This window comes from Ambystoma mexicanum, chromosome 6p, assembly GCF_040938575.1.
Source record: "Ambystoma mexicanum isolate Mex_15411 chromosome 6p, UKY_AmexF1_1, whole genome shotgun sequence".
Taxonomy (NCBI): domain Eukaryota; kingdom Metazoa; phylum Chordata; class Amphibia; order Caudata; family Ambystomatidae; genus Ambystoma; species Ambystoma mexicanum.
Genome location: NC_090935.1, coordinates 292238964 through 292261637, shown reverse-complemented (window position 1 = coordinate 292261637; position 22674 = coordinate 292238964). Strand labels below are relative to the sequence as shown.

At 46.5% G+C, this 22674-nt stretch overlaps 1 protein-coding gene across 4 annotated transcripts in view; it reads right to left on the bottom strand.

Annotated features, from left to right (window-relative positions):
• Positions 1-22674, bottom strand: part of WDR7 (WD repeat domain 7) — a 2460073-nt gene that overhangs the window by 2193048 nt on the left and 244351 nt on the right. For all 4 annotated transcript variants that reach the window (XM_069627029.1, XM_069627030.1, XM_069627031.1 and 1 more), the window contains exon 7: positions 13332-13451. In XM_069627029.1, coding sequence (XP_069483130.1) covers positions 13332-13451 — 120 coding nt within the window. The remainder of the gene's footprint in view (positions 1-13331; positions 13452-22674) is intronic.

Genomic DNA, 22674 nt, shown 5'->3' with positions numbered 1-22674 from the left:
CAGGGTGAGGTGAGGCCGGGATACAGGGAGATTCAAGAGATTCTTGAAGTGTACGGATTGAGGGATATGTGGCGCCACTTTCACCCACAAGAGAGGGGATACACTTTCTACTCCCCACCAAACAAGACCGTTAGTAGGATCGACTACATTTATGCCTCAAGGGATCTCTGTGAGGAAGTGTTGGACTCGGATTTCCCCGACGTCGTGGTCTGATCATGATATGGTTACATTGGACCTGGGATGGGTGGGTATGGGCCAAAGGGGCTCCAAATAGAGATGTAATAAATCTCTATGGAAGGACCCACTGCTCTGTTTGGAGATGACTATGGAGATCAAGGAATTATTTGTCATTAACCACACAGGAGAGGTGGCTATAAGGATGGTGTGGGAAGTGGGGAAGGCGGTAGCCTGGAGGGGGGTACTGATCAGGGAAGGGGCGCGGTAAAAAGAGAGCATTGCCTGATTGAGGAGGCGGCTACAGGAGGAGATACTCCGCCTAGACAAACGAGTTCAGGTGACCTAAGAGGCGAGGGAGGAAAGTATTAGGGAAGCCAGAGGGAAGAGGGAAGAACTGCAAATTCTCGAGGAGGGTAAGATAATACGCAACCTGCAATTCCTCAAGCAGAAATATTAAGGCCGACATGCTCTAGGCTGCTAGACTAAGAACAGAGGACGAAAAGGTGAGGGCGAGCGACTGGTATCATCCACGGAGGGGATCCAGGAGGCATTTGCCTCCTGCGAGACGTCATAAATAAGAGCACGCCCCAGAGGAGAGTGGGACAGCCGAGTACTTGGCCGATATTCCCCTGCCCTGACGGAAGGAGGCGGCATCAACCTTGTTGAAGGCTCCTATAACGGCATAAGAAATTCATAAGGCAGTGGGGAGAATGTGCAGTGGTAGGGCCCTGGGGGAGTGTAACGCTCACCTGACTCCCACAGAGGCGCTGACCAGGACTGGAATGAAGTTGCTTCTTCCGGTGAGGCGCTGGACTCAGAGTATGGCAGGGCCGGTTCTTCTGTATGTGAAAAGGGAGGGGCGTTAATGATCTGCGGGGCAATGTGCAGCTTCCCACTCCCTTCACCTCCTGAACGAACCCCCTTTCTGTAATTCCCCTAGAATCTCACCTTTGGTTTTGTGATGGTGAGCTCTCCTTCCTGCTTTTGGTGCAGGGGCGCATTGAAACCCAGTTAATTCACTGGATTCACTCTCATACATCCATGTTGGTTCTGCTAATGTCCGAGAATAAAAAGTCTCTATTGTCTTTCTTTCAGGTGCAGAACGTGGATCCCGAGAAGAGAGATGAAAATGATGAAGAATGCTCAGGTTAGTGTTCAAGGAATGTTTTTCCTCTGAGTGCAATATTAAACGCTAATGCAGATGTCTTTTTCCCCATAGGGGCCGGGGTCAGAATGCTGAACGAGCATAGACCCGAAACGAGAGGTAAGTTCCGGTAAGTCTTTAATGAGAGTCTTTATTATGTCTTTTCATTCTCTCATTAATTCCGCTGTCTTTCTTTTCCCCTTAGGGGGCGGGGTCTGCAGGTGCCTGTATGCAGCAGAGACCCGAAATGAAGTATGACCCAAACAGGTAAGTCTAAATGGAAGCTCTGGCTTTCCTTATGCTCTTCTCACTCTCACCTTTGTTTTCTGTCTTTTTCCCCAGGTGCCGGGTTGATGCAGCAAATCCGGACGAGCGCCGCAGGCAATGGAGGCTGGCAGCAAGGGGAGTGAAATGCGGCGCGGCAGCGACGAATGAGTTTACCTTTTAAAATGAAAGTCTTTCCTTTTCAGGATCGCCGACGGGATGACTCTTGGATGAGGTTAAAACAGGTAAGGGCTCTTCTTTTGTCCAATTCTTTCTCCTTCTCCACATGCAGGTGTTTCAGGATGCAGGCGGGCGTGGCAGAAGTCAAGAAGCAGGAGCAGGCACGGTGAGCGTCCAGCTGCTAGATGCAGAACAACGCGAAGCGTGAGTTACTGATCGGGCGTGGTTTAAATAGCCTTTCAAGAAGTCCCAGGTATGTATCCTTCCACTCAGGTATCTATTCTTCCTCAGGCCACACCCGTGTGGTTAAGTAGTTCTAGAGACAAAATAGTCCCATCCAGGCCTCAAGGGGGCCTGGATGTTGCAGCAAGGTCTGCATCAGGTAAGTGTACACCCAAGCACTTAAACACAAGTTCTCGATTATGAGCCTGGCTCCTAAGGCGCCAGGACTGGGGTCCAATATGAGCCTGGCGCCTAAGGCGCCAGGATTCAGTCCAAAGGGCCCCGACTTGGGCCCGCTGAGACCTTCCTGGGAGAAATGATGCCTGCCTCTGGGGTTGCTGGGCCCGGCCTGGTTCCTTAGAGGTAGGTATCATGACAGGGAGGATGGGTTCACAGCAGGTTTTTATAAGACCTTTCTACAGGCACTGGTCCCATTTATGACAGAAATGTACAACATGATAATGAAAACGGGGAAGGCACCAGAGTCCTTCTCCAGGGCTCTAATCTCAGTGATTCCTAAACAAGGGAAAGACCCCAAAAAATGTGGTGTATACCGTCCGATCTCCCTGCTCAATATTGACGCTGAGATATACACCTAGGTCCTGGCAGCGAGACTGGAGGATAACATGACGTGTTTGATCCATCCGGATCAGGTGAGGTTTATCAAGGGCAGGCATGGGGTGGATACAATGCAGAAAACTCTCCATTTAATGCATGAGGCCAGCTGATACAGCGGGGAGGACCCCTCCCTGCATTTGATGCCGAAAAAAGGCCTTTGACATGGTGGAATGGGAGTTCCTTGAGGCAGTTCTGATTAAATTCGGCATTGGTGGGGGGACTTTCGACAGGGGGGATGGGGGGGAATCATGGCAGTGAATGCTTCCCCTAGTGCCTGTGAGGCTGTAAACGGGGGACTTTCCCCGTTGGTTTGGATTAGGTAGGGGGACTAGACAGGGGTGTCCTCTCTCTCCCCCTTGCTGTTCGTGCTTTCATTGCAACTTCTTGCACAGAGGATTAGAGAGGATAGCAGGGTTGAGGGATTTAGGGCCTCATGAGTTGGGCGGTAACGCCGGCGCTAATAGCACTGGGGCTATCTGCCCTACCGCCAAACCCACTGGCGCTATTAGCGCCGGATCACGGGTTTGGCGGATTTGGAAATCCCCATTTGGCGGATTTGGAAATCCCCCATTGAGCCCATTCGGGAATGCCCCTCAGAGCTGGGGAGAAATCCACTGAAGACCTGATTTGGCGGACCCTTAAATCCGGCAGTAACAGCGCTACCGCCGGATTTAAGGGTTACCGCCAAACTCGTGATGAGGACCTTAGTATGGTAGGGGTTGAATATAAAGTAGCCCTCTATGCAGACAATATGTTGCTGCACATAGTAACTCCCCCCCCCCGATGTTTGTAACGCCAGTGGTCTAACAGATAGAGCAATATGGCATCCTGGCCGGATTTAAAGTCAATTATTTTCCCATTGGATAGGCGGAGAGACAGGGAGATCGAGAGGTTCGCCCCCTGGGGATGAATGTTAGTTCCAGGGTGGTGAGATACTTGGGGATCACCTGCACTATCGAGGTGGGGGGGACTTTGAGGACAATATCCTCCCCCCGATCAAGTTGGACTTACAGAAGTGGAGTAAGCTTAAAGTATTATGGTTGGGACGACTCAATGCACTGAAAATGGTCGTCCTCCCAAAGCTACTATACTTAATCCACATGCTCCCAACCCACATCCTGAACTCCATTTTTCAAGAGGTGAAACACTCCTTATTGAGATTTCTTTGGCAGGTGAAGAAGGCCCAGGAGGTTCTGAAAGAGGGGGAGGTTGGTTTTGCGGATGTGAAATGATATTATCTGGCTGCCCAACTTTGGGTTTTGGTACCACATAGTCGGGCCCAGGGGGATCGCCAATGGATTGCGCTGGACAACCAACATCTTCGACCCGCTACGTTTGGAGAATGGTTATGGGTGCCGAGAGGTAAAATCCCTTGTAGGATTAGTGAGCATCCAATATTGGGGACCATCTGGGAGATTTGGAGAAAGGGTGCAGAAATTAAGGGAGTTACAACTTGGCCAACCCCGCTGGGACACCTGTAGGTACTGGGAGTTAGAGACGCGATCCCGAATCCAGAGAGATTTCAGGCATGGTACGAAGCAGGGCTGGAAGGAATAGGCCAGCTGTGAAGGGGGGACACGTTCATAGATATCTTGGAACTGGAGGTGGTCCTGGGAATAGGGAAACTGTCGATCTTTCTTTACTTAAAACTGAAGGGGGTGATTACGGAAAGGGCCTGGAGTCAACAAATTAAGTGGGACCTCACACCTTTTGAAAAACTTTTGGATATCAGGGCAGAGACAAAGGGACTGATCTCAGCCACGTATGGAGTGTTACTGGTAACAGGAGGGGGGGGGGTCCATGGATACGTTGAGGGCGAAGTGGGAAAGGGACCTGAGGAGGAGCTAGATCATGCCTTGTGGGGGGAATCTCTATAAGGGAGCTTCGCAGACATCCATGTTGGCCCAATATAAACAACATGGTATAAAGCTCCTACACAGGTGGCAATATAAAAATGTTTCAGGCTGTCAGCCCTCTGTGTTTGCAGGGGTGTGGACAGAGGGTGGATTATTGGCATGTGGTGGGGATGTGCGAGGGTCCAGTTCTTTGGGACGAGGTCTTTGGATGGTTTAAGGAGGTGGATGGAATTAACATAGCTACTTCTTCTCCCTTGCTATTTTTGTTTGAGATGGAGCGGCAGGAGGGGGACCCTTGTAGGGTGCCTAAGATGGCATCGGGACTACTGTTAGCAGCGAGAGCATGCCTCGCTACGAAATGGAAATGTGCTCGCACACCAGATAAATAGGGATGGGTCAATGTTGCACGGAATCTATACATGATGGAGTGGATAACGGCGGGTCTCCATTGCCAGGGGTTAGGGGGGTAATGTAGATGGAATGGGGGGCTTTGCTGACAGATACCTGAGGGGAGAGGAGGATCATGGGGAAGGGGGTGGAGCTGGAGCGGATTGAGCAGGGGACATGTGCTTTTGGTATGGGGTGAAGTGGGGGGGGAGGGCGGTATGCTCTCAGGTTGGCTGTGTAGGAGATGGTCTGAGGAGTGGGCAGGCGTGCAGTAATAGGGTCATTAGTGGACACAAAGAAGGAAGGGTTTTTGTTTTTGAGAAGGGTATCAGTTGGGGTGGGGGGTTGTTCAGTGTTTGTAAGAGAGGGAGGCAGGGGCATGCACTCTTTCGTGATTGGTTAAAGTTGATGTAATTATATGACTCGCACATTTATGTTGATCTCTGTTAATAAAGCAAAATTTGAAAAAAAAGAATTGAAAAAATAAAAGCTATACATGAAATTAGACGAGGGCAGAGTGACATCATGAAGGGAAGACACAAATATGCACTAAAACGATAAACAAATACTTAGGAATGAAGATGTAACTGTAGTAACAAGCAAAACATGTAATCGAAATATGAAGAAATCAAATGCACCAAAGATTTAGTAAGTACAGACGAAGTGAATGTATATACGCAGAAACGCAAGGTAGATGAGAGATATAGAGCCTTGATGCAGAAGAAAACAAAGTAGCTAAAGCAGCCATGATGGAAAGATGGACGTCGGACTTGCATTGAAACAAATCAAGCTACCTCAGGGACAGACCAGGGCTGCAGAGTCAGGGGGCACTGGAAAACAGCTTTGTGTGAGGAATAAAGAGGAGTCTATTGGCCTGGGATCAAGGATGCAACATCAAGGAATAACTGCAAGGCACAAGGGGAGTCAAAAGGATAAGCCATGTATGTACGACATATTTCTCTTAAATGAAGCAAAGAAGAAAACATCTGCAAGAGTCAGGTATTGGGCAATCAAAGATGTGAAAAGCCTACGTAAAATGGAGTGAGCAAGTCTCCAGAGACCTCGAGGAGTAATGACACCTGGCTTAATTAAATCAAATAGCAGTAAATAGAAGGTCGAAACTGACATAATCGTGATCTCCTCACACGTGATTCAGAAGTCAAAAACAAGGGCTGTTCATTAAGCTCCAGACAAAGACAATGTTGTACCTACATTCCCTTAAAAATCCCAGAACAGAGAACAGGCTGCAAGGTCAACTATAAGGAAGAAGTCTTGGCTTGGGGCCAGACCGATGAGAGATGATGAACTAATTAGCCAAGTGGGAAGTAGTCAGATGTTGCTCTCTGCACCAGAGTTTCGTTTTGCTTATGTGCTGCTAACGAGTCGAATGTCCAAGGTTGGGAGAGAGTATCATACAATCAGAGGGTCTATGTGGCAACATGCTATACAATGTAGCAGAGGCCAAACTGTTGCGATTATTCGGCTATAATCAGTATTATACGTATTTAGAGGTGGTTCAAGGCATGCCTATCAGATAAGGGCCATCGTGTGGTATTACTAATCCTTATATGATATATAGGTACACGTTACTTTAACCAATCCATCCCTTCAATAGGCTTTTACAGTTTGCCACATAGGATGACGTCATAGCTGACGTACATGGAGGTATGAAAAAAAAATACCTTGAGGTATAAAATAAAGTGTGAGTGTGTGAACTACAGTTTGCTGTTCGCCAGATTGACCTGCTTTATTCTATGCTGATAATAAAGTCGTATTTTTCCATATTCTTTGAGACTGTCTGGTTATTTGGGTCTGAGATCACAATTTGTAATTCCACTCGAGCACATGTGATGCTTAAAAGATGGAAGAGCACAATGATAAACCTGGTTGGTGGGAGGGTTGGGGAGGAAGAGTAAGAGATTGAGTCCCATTGGATCTGTAGTGCAGATGAACACAGGAAACCATCGGGAGTGTGCAAAGGTAGGCCATACAGCATATGTTGAAGCAGGCAAGCAACAGTGAGGACAAAAAGAGCACCACAGTCAGATGGCAAGCGAGCAGGTTACTGCTGAAAGAGACGAAGCGAGAGGCGGATGAGAAACTAAAGAGGCTGGATCCATGTTGTGCTGCCAAGTGAGAGGAACCAAAACTAGAGATGTTCACAGACACGTCATTGTGGATTGAGTACTGGGGAAATGACCATGGGACAGAGGTTGACATCTAAGGCAAAAGCCAAGGGAGCATGATGGGACTTGAAGATTAAGCTCTAAAAAGTTAATGAAGCAAAAACAGGAATCTAACAAATACAGATATTATTGTATTTATGTATTGAATATATTTAGTTGTTAAAGAACAACAAGTTACTTCTTACCATGTAACGTTCTTTCGATGGGATGTTCCTCCGACGTATTCCTGCTCTTGATAGATTACATCCCAGCTTGCTGGCCTAGGAAATTCTTTCAGTAGAGGGTGCTGCACGTTGACGTCCCTCGAGCTGGTGTCCCTCGACATCCTCCGTCTCGGTGCTGACATCATCGTGCGTATAAATAGACTCGCGCAGCGACCGTTGCTCAGTTCTGTTTTGAGGCTTGAAATTAGCTGTGCATGAATTGGTTATTGACCTTGAAGGAGCGTAAACTGCAACTACAAGGGAAGTTTTACTGCAGGGATGGATGTGATGGGCGATAAGGAATACGTCGGAGGAGCATCCCATCGAAAGAACATTACAAGGTAAGAAGCAACTTGTACTTCGAAGGGATTGTGTCCTCCGACGTATTCCTTATCTTGATAGACTCCCATAGCTGTGGTGTGAAAGAGGAGGTGGGAGTAAAATTGTAATATTTCCCCTTTAAGAATGAACAGAATGTAACACAGCTTTACCAAATCTTGTCTCCTGGCTAGAGGAGGAATCCAGACTGTAGAATATTGTAAAGGTATGTGTAGACGACCATGTTGCAGCCGCACATATGTCCTGAATCGGTACCCCTCTTTGGAGAGCCGAAGAGGCTGCGATACCTCTGGTTGAATGAGCACTAAGATGTTGAGGGGGCTCTTTCACAGCCAATTTGTAGCATTCCAGAATGACTAAAATAATCCATCTTGAAATGGCCTGTTTTGTGATTGGCAATCCTAATTTGTGTCCTGCATAACCTATAAACAGTTGGACTGCTTGCCTTATCCTAGCAAGTCTGCTGATATAAAAACTCAAGGCACGCCTTGGATCCAGCCTATGTAGCCTCTCTTCCACTTTCCCTGGATGGGGAGGAGGATAGCATGAAGGTAAGGTTATTTTCTTAGTGATGTGGAATTCAGAGACCACCTTTGGGAGGAAATTAGGCTTCACTTGTAATACAACTTTGTCCTTGTGAAAAATTGTATGAGGAAGTTTGCAAGATAGAGCTTGTAATTCACTCACTCTTCTGGCAGATGTTAGAGCCACTAGGAAGACTGTTTTAAGGGTGAGAAATCTTAATGAACAAGACTGGAGTGGTTCAAAAGGAGTACCCATCAGAAAATGTAAGACTAGATATAAGTCCCACAAGGGAACTTGGAACGGCTTTGGGGGATAGACATTAGTTAACCCTTTCAGAAATTGGATTACTTGGGGTAATTTGAAATATTATGGCTCCTCCGCAGTGCGCTTAGAGATTGACAGCACTGCGAGGTAGCCCTTGATCGTACCAACTTGAAGACCAGAATTTGCCAAAAAGAGCAACAAAAAGATAACACCATTGGTGTACCACATGAAAAGCGTTTGATATTTTTTTTCTCTACACCAGCTGCAAAATCTGTTCCAACGGCAGCGGTATAAAGCCTTTGTTGCTGGCATTCTAGCTGAAAGCAACACCTCCATGACGTCATCCGGGAGGTCCTAATCCTTGTATCTCAACCTTTCAGAAACCAAGCGTGAAGATTGAGGGTTCTGATGTCTGGATGGAGAACCTGACCTCCCTTCTGCGAGAGAAGATCCTCTCTTTGCAGAAGACGAATCGGAGGGCAGATGGACATGTCCAGAAGATAAGGGTACCACGTTCTCCTGGCTCAATCCAGGGAATTAGGATCATAGTGTTCCAGAATCTTCTCAACCTCCTGATCATCCGAGGAATGACAGGGACTGGAGGAAACGCGTATAGAAGTGGAAACTCCCAGTCTACTACAAACGCGTCCCCTGGAGCTCCTCTCGGGGGAAATTCCCTTGAACAAAACTGATCGCACTTCCTGTTGATACTGGTGGCGAACAGATCTACTTGAGGGGTTCCCCAAAGGGCGAAGATCTCTTGAAGGACTTCCTGAGCTAGCTCCCACTCGTGGGAGACTGCTCTGCCTGCTCAGAGCGTCCGCTGTCAAATTCTTCTCACCGGCTAAGTGAACTGCCGATAGAGAGATTCCTTCTTGAATTGCCCAAAACCATAGCTGCATCGCCTCTCTACACAGTGGCAGTAATCCTACGCCTCCTCTTTTGTTGAGGGAGTGCATGGCCACTGTGTTGTCCGTCATTATTACAACATTTTCCCCCTGTACATATGGCAGAAAAGCCTTCAGCGCTAGTCTGATTGCTCTCAGCTCCAACTGGTTGATATGTAGTCTGGACTTCGATGGAGACCAACGACCGCTGATGGTCAAGTCGTTGGCATGGGCTCCCCACCCCGTGAGTGAGGCATCCGTGACTGTTATCTCTGGCCATGGTTGCCAAAACAGTTCTCCTTTCAAAATGTTCTCCCGACAAACCCACCACTGAAGGTCTCGAGCCACTCTGTCCGGGACTTGAAGGAGATCTGACATTGTTCCTGAAAATTGCGACCATTGGGTTCTTAGTGCCCACTGGAGCATCTCATTCTCAGGCGAGCCTCTGGCACTAGGAAGATGCAGGATGCCATGAGGCCTAGCAACCTCAAAAAGTCAAAGTCCGGAAGACGTTGGGCATTTTGAAACTTGGTGACCATCTGCAGAATATCTTGAGCCCTCACCTCTGGTGGCGAGGCTTTCCCCAGGGAAGTGTCCAGGACCGCTCCAAGGAACTGGAGTCTCCGTCATGGTATCATCTGTGACTCTTTAAGTTGAGGGAGAAGCCCAGTTTGTGAAGGAAGTGGCAGACATAATCTAGCTGGATCTGAGCTTGTTCCGAAGATACTGCTCTGATCAACCAATCGTCCAGGTAGGGGTAGACGTGGATCTCTTCCCTCCTTAGACTTGCAGCCACTACCGACATTAGCTTGGTGAAGACCCTCGGGGCGGAGGTCAGCCCAAATGGCAGAACTCAAAATTGATAGTGAGAGTTGCCAATTGCGAACCTCAGGTATTTCCTGTGGTTGAGATGGATTGGCACATGGAAATAAGCATCCTGAAGGTCTAGAGATACCAACCAGTCCTGAAGCTGTAGGGCCTGAAGGATCTGAGAAAGAGTTACCATCTTGAACTTGTTCTTCCCGAGGAATTTGTTCAATTCTCGTAAGTCCAAGATGGGTCTCAGTCCTCCGTCCTTCTTCGGTACTAGGAAGTAGGGTGGAATACCAACCCTTGTTCCTCTCCGCTGCAGGTACCGGTTCTATGGCACCTTTCTCTAGCAGGTCTAGAATCTCCTGCATAAGGAGCGGATCTGGAAACTTCAAAGTGTTGTTCCCCGGTGGATGACTGAGGGGTGTGTAGAAAAGGCAGGCAGTAATCTTGGGCAACTGTCTCCAATGCCCAAGCATCTGACGCAATAGCCTGCCATTCTGCAAGATGTTGAGTTAACCTGCCTCCTACTGGTGTCCTGTGAGGGGAGACCTCGAGGGGTTTAGAAGCAACTGACCCAGATGCCGAGGGTAAAGTGGCACCTGCTGCTGCGGTTTTTGTACCTTTAACCCGTCCACCACGGGTGAATCGTTTCTGGCCCCTTTGAGCTGGCTGTCCTCTGCCTTTTCCGAATGCAGAGTAAAAGCGAAAGGACCTACCCCTCCAGGATGTTCCTGAGGGGCGATTCGGAGTCTGACGGATTGCAGCCCCAAGAGATTTCGCTGCTGCCTTGGATGTTTATAACTTCTCCAGGCTGTCATCAGCCTTCTTACCAAATAAAGAAGTGCCGTCAAAGGGCATGTTCAAAAGTCTGGCTTGGACATCTGGAGCAAAACCAGACTTCCGCAACCACGCAAATCTGCGGATTGTGGTACTTGCCCATGGCCCTGCTGATACTGTCAGCAGAATCAATGCCTGTTTGAAGGGACTTTCAAATTGCATCTTTCCCATCTTTGATGATGTTTAAAAATGCTTCCCTTTCCTCTCCTTCTGGGAGACAGTCAGCCGCAGATGAAGCACACTCCCAAAGTGTATAGCTGAATCTTGCAAGCGTGCAAGTGGCGTTAATAGACTTAAGCGCCATGCTACATGCCGAAAATACTTTTTTGGACATAGCATCAAACCTTTTATCATCCCTGTCCTGTGGAATAGTAGGGTATGCAGATGTACTATTTGATGAAGTTGCTGCTTGTACAGCCAAACTCTCTGGAGCTGGATGTTTGCTCAAGTATTCAGGATCTGTCGATACCCTGTATTTGGCAGATAGTTTCTTGTTAACTGCAGGGATAACTTCAGGAGTTTCCCAATTAGCAGAGATATTTCTTTGCAAAGCAGTATGAAACGGAACAAGATCTTCCTGTGGACCTTTAACTAAATTGTCAGTAAGTTCATCCTGCTGAAAAGAAGCTGTAGGTGTAGACCACCCCATGAATTCTATTATTCTAGCTGTCAGAACCCTATAAGGGATCTCAGCATGCTCCCCAGGATCTGGTTTAGCAAACTCTACTTCTGGAGAAGTATCTAAACCACTTGCCTCATGTAAAGAGTCTTGAAGATCTTTTAACCGGTTGTCTTCAGAGATAAATTCCTCTGGTATGGGTGTTGTGGTCCTTTGTAAACCAAAAGGTCTCTCATGGTCAGAATCCTCCCCTTCCTCATATATAGAGGACAAAGCTCTAAAGTAATCAGACCTAGGATATGGTTTAAAACCCATTTCTAGGGCAGAAGGGGCCAAATTGGTTGTCACCGGTTGAGAAAACGTCGAAGTTGTTGACGTGGAAGTCAAAGGCTTCGACAAAATGGAAAAAGGCGTCGGAAAAGTTTGGAGAGACCTCGAGAGAGGATCGGAATCCTCCTCCGAGTCGTCGACGGCATCCTCAAGGTCATGGTCAAAGTCCTCAAGACCTCTACTGTCTGAGATGTAGTGACAGTTGTAGGTCTGTCTTTTATCGGAGTCGACAGTGGCGTCCAAGACAGTGTCGATGCAACCGATTTATGCGTCGACAGACCCTTCGACAAAGGCGTCGATGAGGCAGATTCATGAGTCGATGAAACCTTCGACGACGGCATTGATGACTCGGATTTACTGCCTTTACTCGAGGGTTCATGAAGCTCTCGGGTAGTTTCTTTTGCTGGGTGCAACGACTCGTAGCGTTTTGATTTTTCGGGTCTTTCACCCAGGGTATCACCTTTAGCCATCTCCGAGGGGGTCGAGGCTGCTTTCTCGAAGACGCTAAGCATTTTCATACGGAATTCCTCCCACTTAGCTGGAGAGCTGTGTTTCGTGGGGCAGGTGACCCTTTTGGGGAGACAGAAGAAGACGAAGAAGAGGGAGATCTACGACGCCTCTTCTTAGAGTGTTTTGATCTCGAAGACTGATAGGAACCGCTTTGAGATCTTGAACGGGAAGGTTTCCTGTGACGGCGAGGAGAGGAATGTCTCGACTCCGCTGAAGAAACTTTCGAAGGAGTAGAAGTTTCAAGTGTCTTACCTCTTTCTAGCTTCCCCTTACGCTCCTTCAAAGCTTTCGCCGTCATGGACATACAGTCCTTGCACTCCGAACAGTGATGCTCCGATCCCAGGCACCACAAACAGATTCTGTCAGGATCCGTCAATGACATTTTCTTCCCACAATGACAACACTTTTTGAAGCCGGACCGTGGGGTCGACGGTTCGGAAGAGGAAGCCATCGAATTAAAAGGATATCTTCGAAGAGTAAGTTGAATACTCTTGAAGAAAGAACTGAGCAACTTGATTTCGAGGCCCACGAAGCGTGGAAAAATGGAGCTGAGCAACGGTCGCTGCGCGAGTATACTTATATGCACGATGACGTCGGCGCCGAGACGGAGGCTGTCAAGGGACACCAGCTCGAGGGACAGTGACGCGCAGCACCCTCTACTGAAAAAATTTCCCAGGCCAGCAAGTTGGGATGTAATCTATCAAGATAAGGAATACGTCGGAGGACACAATCCCTTCGGAATATTTAACTGTGAAATACTTGTCTGTTCGATGAGCATGTCAATTTAAAAACATACCTAATTTAAATTAACATTTTGACAAATTAATGTAGTGGTGAAACAAAAAATAAATTTGACTCCATGTAGATAGATGCGAAATGTATACTCCTAAATTATAAAATACGCATGAAAAAAACTATTTTGCAGATCTTCTCTTGTAAGCTTGTTTTTAACAATCCTGATTATACGTACCCGCCAGTACTTGGAACATACCACCAACAGGGATCTTTGTGTAAACGTACAAAAAGAAATACTCTGGCAGTTGTTGCAATAAATTGGTTTAGACTCTTCCTCAAATACTGGCTCTGTGTCCTAAAAGACAAAAAGCAAACATTTTTAAACGTGCAAAACAGAGAGAACCCTAGGTTTCTTAGTTTCAGGGAATAAACATACGTATCTGCCTAACAATGACCTTTAAAACAAAGGTTTATAGAACTAGTATCTCTATTCTTGAATATCACTAAAATAGTACTTATATTGCCGATTATTACGCTACAACTCCTCTAGCATAGAACAACAAGTTACTTAACGTTCTTTCGACTGGATGTTCCTCCCACGTATTCCTCATCTTGTGATAAATCGTTATCTCCAGCCTCGCTGCTTCGGAAAAAAAAAAATTCTCGGCAGAGGGCGCTGTGCTCGAGGTCGTGCCGTCGATTGTCCCTCAACGTACTCTGTCGACGTCACCGATGGTATAAGTAGCTCGAGCTGCGCCCGTTGCTTCAGTTCTGTTTTTTTTCATGAAATATATATAGGAACACCACCCGGGCATGTCCCATGACCGATACATTCTTCGTGAGAGGAAAGTAAGAAAATGTAAACTGTACTGTGGGGTAGGATGGGAGGGTCGATGAGGAATACGTGGGAAAGAACGTTACAGTTGGTAAGTAACTTGTTCTTCGAATGGATTGTGTCCTCCCACGTATTCCTCATCTTGTGATAGGCTCCCATAGCAGTATCAATTTTTTGGAGGTGGGAGTACCATTTCAGTTTTCGTGGACAGAATGCAGAACTGCCTTTGCAAATAAACCCTCGTTAGAGGAGGCAGTGTCCAAACAATAATGTTTAACAAAAGTATGTATTGTTTTCCAGGTTGTAGCTGCACAAATGTCTGCTGCCGGGACTCCCCTCTTTAGAGCCGCAGAAGTAGCCATTCCCCTTGTAGAATGGGCATGAAGCCCATCTGGTGGTTCTTTTCCCGCTAGTCTGTAGCATTCAACTATGGCTAATATGATCCAGCAGGAAATGGTCTGTTTTGTTACAGATAAGCCTAATTTTTGACCAGTGTAACCCACAAACAGTTGGTCATCTTGTCTCAATTTAGCCATCCTAGAGATGTAAAAACTAAGAGCCCTCTTGGGATCTAATCTGTGTAATCTCTCCTCTTCTTTGCCCAGATGAGGAGGAGGATAAAACGTAGGAAGTACTATTTTTTGTGACAAATGGAAGTTCGAGACTACTTTTGGCAAAAATGAAGGTTTAACTTTAAGGACTACCTTATCTTTATAAAAAATAGTATATGGTGGTTCGCATGAGAGAGCCTGAAGTTCGTTAATTCTGCGGGCTGATGATAGGGCCACAAGGAGGACAATTTTTAGAGTCAAAAGCCTCAATGGACATGAGTGCAGAGGCTCAAAAGGTATGCAAGTCAAGAATTTTAATACTATATTTAAGTCCCAGGCTGGTACATGAAAAGGTACTGGAGGGTATACATTAGTGAGCCCCTTTAAGAATTGAATTATTAACAGTATTTTGAAATATGAAGCCTCTTCCGAGGAGCGCTTGAAAATGGACAGCGCAGCAAGGTATCCTTTTATTGTTCCTATCTGGAGCCCCAGATTAGTTAGATGTAGCAGAAAGGAAAGCACCACTGGGGTGCCACACTGAAAAGGGTCCACATCTTGTCTTTGCACCAGTTACTAAACCTATTCCAGAGACATCGGTACAAAGACTTTGTTGCTGGTCTTCTGGCCGAAAGCAAGATTTCCATTACGTCATCCGGAAGATCCCAATCCTTGCATCTCAACCTTTCAGAAACCATGCGTGAAGGTTGAGTGTCTTGACCTCTGGATGGAGAACCCAACCTTCCTCTTGCGAGAGAAGATCCTCTCTTTGCGGAAGACGTATTGGAGGGCAGATGGACATGTCTAGAAGGTCCAGGTACCACGTCCTCCTTGCCCAATCCGGGGCAATTAGGATCATGGTTTTCCTGAACTTTCTCAACCTCCTGATTACTTGAAGAATCACGGGGACTGGGGGAAACGCGTACAGCAGTGGAAACTTCCACTCCACTACGAATGCGTCTCCCAGAGCTCCTCTTTGAGGAAATTCCCTTGAGCAGTACTATCGCACTTCCGGTTGAATGCGGTGGCGAACAGATCCACTTGAGGGGTTACCCAAAGGGCGAAGATCTACAGAAGGACTTCCTGAGCCAGCTCCCACTCGTGAGAGACCGTTCTCTGCCTGCTCAGAGCGTCTGCCGCCGTGTTCTTCTCTCCGGCTAGGTGAATTGCCGACAGAGAGATTCCTTCTCGTATTGCCCAGAACCAGAGCTGCATTGCCTCTCTGCACAGTGGCAGTGACCCTACACCTCCTCTCTTGTTGAGATAGTACATGGCCACTGTGTTGTCCGTCATTATCAGAACATTCTTTCCCTGTACAGAGGGCAGAAAGGCCTTCAGAGCTAGTCTGATTGCCCTCAGCTCTAATAGGTTGATGTGTAGTTTGGACTCTGATGGAGACCAACGACCGCTGATTGTCAGATCGTTAGTGTGTGCTCCCCACCCCGTGAGTGAGGCGTCCGTCACTACCGTTATCTCCGGCCATGGTTGCCAAAAAGACTCTCCCTTGAGAATGTTGTCGTTGCAAGCCCACCATAGAAGATCCTGAGCAGCTGCGCTCGGAACTTGCAGAAGATCCGACATATTCCCTGAGAACTGGGACCACTGAGTTCTGAGTGCCCATTGAAGGGATCTCATTCTCAACCTGGCCTCTGGTACTAGGAATATGCAGAATGCCATGAGGCCGAGCAACCTGAGAAAATCAAAGGCCGGTAGACGTTGGGCATTCTGGAATTTTGTTACCATCTGCTGGATGTGGAGAGCTCTCACTTCGGGAGGCGAGGCTTTTCCCAATGAAGTGTCCAAGACTGCTCTGATAAACTGGAGTTTCTGTGCTGGTATCATGTGGGACTTCTTGAAATTGAGGGAGAAGCCCAGTTTGTGGAGGAAGTGGCAGGTGATCGAAAGATGTTCCTGGGCTTGTTCTGGAGAACTTGCTCTGATCATCCAGTCGTCCAGGTAGGGATATATTTGAATACCTCCTTTCCTGAGACTTGCTGCCACAACCGCCAACAGTTTGGTGAAAACCCTCGGGGCGGAGGTCAACCCGAATGGCAGAAATCGAAACTGATGATGAGAATTGCCAATCGCGAACCTCAGGTACTTTCTGTGCTTTGGATGGATTGGCACATGAAAGTAAGCATCCTGAAGGTCCAATGATACCAACCAATCTTGGAGTTGGAGAGCCTGAAGGATCTGAGAAAGAGTCACCATCTTGAACTTGTCCTTCCTGAGGAACTTGTTCAAGTTTCTCAAGTCCAAGATGGGTCTCAGTCCTCCGTCCTTTTTTGGGATGAGAAAATATGGGGAGTACCAACCCCTGTTCCTCTCCGCTACAGGTACCAGTTCTATGGCACCTTTCTCTAGCAGGGTTCAAATTTCCTGCAACAGCAGCGGATCCGGAATTTTGACGGAGTTGGCTCCCGGTGGATGATTCTGAGGCCTTTTTTAGAAAGGGGTGACAGTAACGCTGGGCTGTTTCCAGTGCCCAAGCATCTGAGGTAATGCCCCGCCATTCCTTCAGATGTTGAGAGATCCTGCCTCCCACTGGTGTTTTGTGTAACAAGGTCTCCGAGGGATTTGGAGGTGGCTGCAGATGTGGCTGAGGGTACAGATGCCGCTCCTGAGGCTGATTTTGCACCTCTTCCTCGTGCTCCACGAGGGAAGTTCCTTTTACCCCTTTGAGAAGCCTGTCCTCTTCCTCAACCAAAAGAGGAGTAGTATCGAAAAGAACGACCCCTCCAGGAAGATGAGCCGGAATAGGGTTTAAGAGGCTGGCGCAAAGAGGCGCTAAGTGATTTAGCTGCCGCTTTCGAGGTCTGAAGTTTTTCTAGGCTTTCATCAGCCTTTGTGCCAAAGAGCCTCGAGCCATCAAAGGGCATGTTGAGGAGTCTAGCTTGCACGTCCGGTGCAAATCCCGACTTCCTCAACCACGCAAATCTGCGTAGCACAACGCTTGCAGCCATGGATCTGCTGATACTATCAGCAGTATCCAGTCCAGACTGGAGGCATTCCCCCATTGCCTCCTTCCCGTCTTCGACTATATTCAGGAAGTCTTCCCTTTCCTCGCCTTCCGGAATACGATCAGCCGCCACCGAAATACAGTCCCACAGGGTATGGGTAAACCTGGCTAGGGTACAGGTGACATTTGCCGACTTAAGTGCCATACTGCCTGACGTGAAAACTTTACGTGCCCAGGCGTCAATTTTTTTATCCTCTCTGGAGGGATAGTTGGATAAGCAGTTTGTTTTGAAGTGGATGCTGCTTGAATGACTAAACTCTCTGGAGTCGGATGTTTATTCAAATATTCAGGATACGTTCCAGCTGGTCTATATTTTCTTGGAAAAGTGCCATCTGCAGCAGCAATAGTTTCTGGTTTCTCCCAGTTTTTTTCCACAGTCCTTTGAAGGGCCCTGTGAAAAGGGAGAACAGGATCCTTCTGAGGTCCCTTGACAATAATATCCGTCATGTCATCTTGTTCATAAATGGGTGAAGTATTACCCTAACCCATGTATTCAACTACCCTGGTCATAAGACCCCTGTACCCAGCATCTGCATGCTCTGCAGGATCAGGTTTGGCGAACTCTAATTCTGGGGATGTGTCAACTCCACTGGCAGAATGTAGAGTATCACTCAGGTCTCTCATTCTAGATTCCTGGTCAATAAGTTCTTCAGGAACTTGTCTTGTACCATAAGTAACTCCCAAAGGAGTAACTTAGTCTTCTTCTGAAGCAGACTCTTCATAGATTGCAGACATAGATTTGAAAAAGTCTGATCTGGGCAAAGGAGTGAATCTCCTTTCTTCCTCTTCCATCTGCTTCGAAGGAAATGGCAAATCCCTCGAAGTTTTTGAGGGTGTCTTCGAAGTTTTCGAAGATGACTTCGATAATGGCGTCGATGACGCATTTGGCTTTGGCGTCGAAATTATCGACGTCGAGGGCGTCGACGAAGTTGACGAAGTCTTCGACGATTTGTGTTTCTTGGCCGGCACTGGAGAGGTACTCGACTCTCGAAGATTCTTCGACGGTTTTACGTCGACTCGCGGTTTTTTGTATTCCTCGACGCTACTGGTCTTGGCCATAGTAGCCTTGTACTTACCTTTGTCGTCCAATGCAGCGACTTTAGCAGTATGGCTTTTATCGAGGTTCTTTCGGAGGGGGTCGAGGCCGCATTCTCGAAAACCATCTTTTTGCGGAATTCTTCCCACTTACTGGGAGAATCCGATTTAGTCGGACACCGAATTTCTTCGGTTGACTCTGAAGAAGAAGATGAGGGAGATCTATGTCTCCTCTTCATTTTTTTCGATGACGACGAAGAATGTCTCGATCTACTCCTAGATCGAGATCTCTTCAAGTGCCTATGGCGATCCGATCCCTTAGAATCAGTCGCTTTCTCATGTCTTTTTGCCGAAACCTTTTTTGAGGCCTCCCTCCCCACCGACAGTTTACCTCTCCTCTCACGAAGAGAGCTTTTTCGGTCATCAATTGGCAGGACCCGCAGTCGTCGGTTCGGTGACTGGAACCGAGACACCAGAGACAAATCCGGTGGGGATTGGTGACTGACATCTTAGATCCACAATCTGCACACTTTTTAAACCCAGTTCTGGGTGTCGAAGATGATGACATTTTCTTCACAGAAAATAGAAGCGCGGCGTTCTCGATAGCGAAGCGATCGGAAAAACGGAACTGAAGCAACGGGCGCGGCTCGAGCTACTTATACCATCGGTGACGTTGACAGAGTATGGATTACGTCGAGGGACAATCGACGCCACGACCTCCAGCACAGCGCCCTCTGCCGAGATTTTTTTTTTTTCCGAAGCTGGAGATAACGATTTATCACAAGATGAGGAATACGTGGGAGGACACAATCCATTCGAAGAATGTATTTTAGCTTCACATATGTGGAACTGACATTTTTGCAAATAACCGATTGTAAAGCCACACAAGCTGTAGTAAAGTTAAGGTTGCAACGTACTTTACACAGAAAATGCAAAAATGCTTTCCCTACAACATTTGTCCCCATGCACTAACATTCGCCAGATTTGGCAGGCCACTGATTTGGCAAATCCAAGCACTCATTCCGAATGTACAGCGTTTTCATGCCAAATAATTTTCCTTAAAAATCCTGTGGTATGGGATTTCCACAAAGGCTTAATAACACATTTTATTAAGCTATAATATATCAATTACCTGATTAGAATTTTGACACAAAGCTAGGCCTATGGGTGAAATAGCGCATGCCAAAAAATAGTGGAAATTGAATTAATCAATCTAGAAATATTCATTTCGGCAAACTAAACCTATTTGTACATGCAGAGTCATCACAGAGGAATAAATGGAATAGAAAACATACCATGAAATGAAATATATTTCACAAAACACCCATTGAAAGGGGCCCCTAGGGGACCCTGATGTCTATGGAAACAAGGCGGGTCACCACACACGATAGAGACGCCAGACACGAGGTTGTATTCCCAAAGCTATGGTTTTATTGCAAAGCAAAAGTCTCAGTTGGCCAACTCGGTCTCACGCCCCGCGACGTGCATCTCTAGACCTCGAGGGACGCAAGAGAGTGAATTAGGTACATCAGTTACATATATACAAAATGCATATCAAACAATCAGCTATGACATGTTTAACACCCCCCTTTATTGGGTTTCTTTGAACTTGGTGTGATGATGGACATCTCCAACCACTATGACACCTTCAAACATCTATTCTAGTAACAATTTGCAATTTGTGAGTGCGAAGGCATCTTTCGGTTATTGAATAGAACACGGCGCTTCTGTTCTTGGAAGCGAACAACATACGGGGGGGGAGTTGCATTCCGGACCTTGCTATCCATCAGGTGCTATTCGCGTCCTGAGAGCCGACATGCTCTAATGGGCTCAGAAAAGGGGGGCCGTTAGAAAAGCATAATTCAAGCCTTTAGCAGTATTATTCTAACATATTCTACCATATAACGAGACTGGCTGGCAACTGTGAAATGATTAAATGCCCTGCAGCTCTGCTTCAAGGCTACATTCGGGAGGGAGCCGGGCATTCTTCCTGGCGCTGCCTACGTTTTTGTGTTTCAGCGAATTCTTGTTATCCTCACAGCCCTGCAGCCTTGTCCTTTTCGCATACAGACAACAATGTTCCACAGTCGAGCAGTGTAAGCGGAAAATATACTGCGAAGCAATAGAAACAGAAAGCAATGAGCAATGGTTAGAAAACAAAATGGCGATTCTTGTTACATCAAAATGGCCGTTCATTGGCAAACTCGAAAACCTATAACCTGTATCGTGCATGAGACGGTTGGTCCACGGCCACCAAAATGCGTTTGCGGTCTCAAAGTAGAGGTATCCGTATTTCTAGACTGACAAACCCTCCTTTGGCCGTATGCCAAACGTCTCATCTATTTATTGAAACCTCCTCTAGTGATGATGAATCTGAAGTACTTATATCTGAGTCTTGCATGCTATCGTGGACATCATTGTCTTCATCAATATCTATTGCCATCAACTCTTTCACTGCTCTCATCTCATTTGGGTCTGGGCTAGTTCGATCATGAGGTTGTTTTTTCTTTGTTATCATATGCATGCATCCTTCCGTACATCCCTCAGTTACCTCTGCGCAAACTATGGGTAAACAATGTATACAACAACAGCACGTTAGGAATATTCCGAACACCACTACTAATATTGAGATTAACTTCCATCCCCAAGATCTTAGTATTCCCCAAAACCAAGATCCTATTCCCCAGCTCCCTTCTCCCGTGGGGAGTTCAGATCTTAGAATGTGCATTTTCTTTATTGCTTCAAAGATCGTGGGGGAATAGTCATCGACATAAACACAACATGCTGATCTCACTATTTTGCAAATTCCTCCACGATCAACCAGGATTACATCGAGAGCCATTTTATTTTGCAGCGTCAATAACCTTATTCCTCTTTCTTCCAACGTCATGTTAAATAATATATCTGTTGTTGTGTTTATTGTATTCTTTAGGATTCTGGACAGTTGCCTTATATTATAGGAGTTCACTATCTGTCTTAAGAATGGAATGAATGATTTCGCTACATCAGTTGCTATTAAAACACCTTTGTCAGTCCTCTTGACTCTAGTTCTGGATAATCTGGCCATGGCTGTTGTTTCTAAGAGGAATACTCCTGGGAACAGTAGCCCTAGGTAACATATACCTCCCCAGTTTCTGGGCAACCAAGGGTATGCTTTCTCTCCACATATAAAATGCACTGGATCACCTACGTATACTGGTTCTATTTCCCATTTTAGTACCACTGTATTCATACAACCAGTATATGTTCCGACTGAAAAAGAGCCTTTCTTTTTTAGACAAAATGGGACAGTTCTTGGGCTATATTTCACTGTGTAAGATGGGGGGATTGCATCTTTGTCCCCTTCTGTTCTTACACGAAATGTCATTACAGATGTTTTTTCTGGCGGGGACAATCTATCTCGTCTATTTTGTCGTGTTATCTTCCGTGTACTTTTCCTCGTGGGCTCTGGGGCTATTACTTGTGCTTTATGGAAAATGGAACAACCCACAGGCTTCATTATTATCTCCTCAAACTCATTCATGTTGGTTCTGTCTAATTGACCCGTATTACTCTTATTCCACTTCCCATAGAACATTGCACCTAAAGATGCACTACATGCAGAACTTGATGGTAATGGCTGCACATGCCACCCTATTCCTTTTCCGGCATGCTGTGGTAAATGGGCCAACAGTTTGTTTTCTTTAGGATTGCATGTGTCATGTTCATTATCAGAAGAAAGGTGTTATTTCCAAAACCTTCCCTGTGTTTTTCTTCCATTGGGGGTAGGGTATAAGTGATCACCTGAACCGGGCTTTCAGTAGTGGATATATTAATTATTGGTAAAAACATTTCTAATGGGTGTATTGTTTCTACCCACCATAATATTAGGGCTGTCAATATTGGTGCTACCACGCTCATAAAGCACATTATTATCGTTAGTGTCAGCATACAATTTGTTTTACCATGCATTTTTCTTAAACTTATAGTCTTTATAACTGACTCATTCTCAGCGGTTGTGGTGCAGGAGGAGGCTGGAGCCGGTCCCAGCATGTTTCTCGTCGTCCTTCTTCTTCCTTATCACAGTTCGTTGTGGATATCTCTCTTCGTCGCGCTTGCTCTGATGTCTATAAATTCAGTGGAATTCTCACAGTTCAGT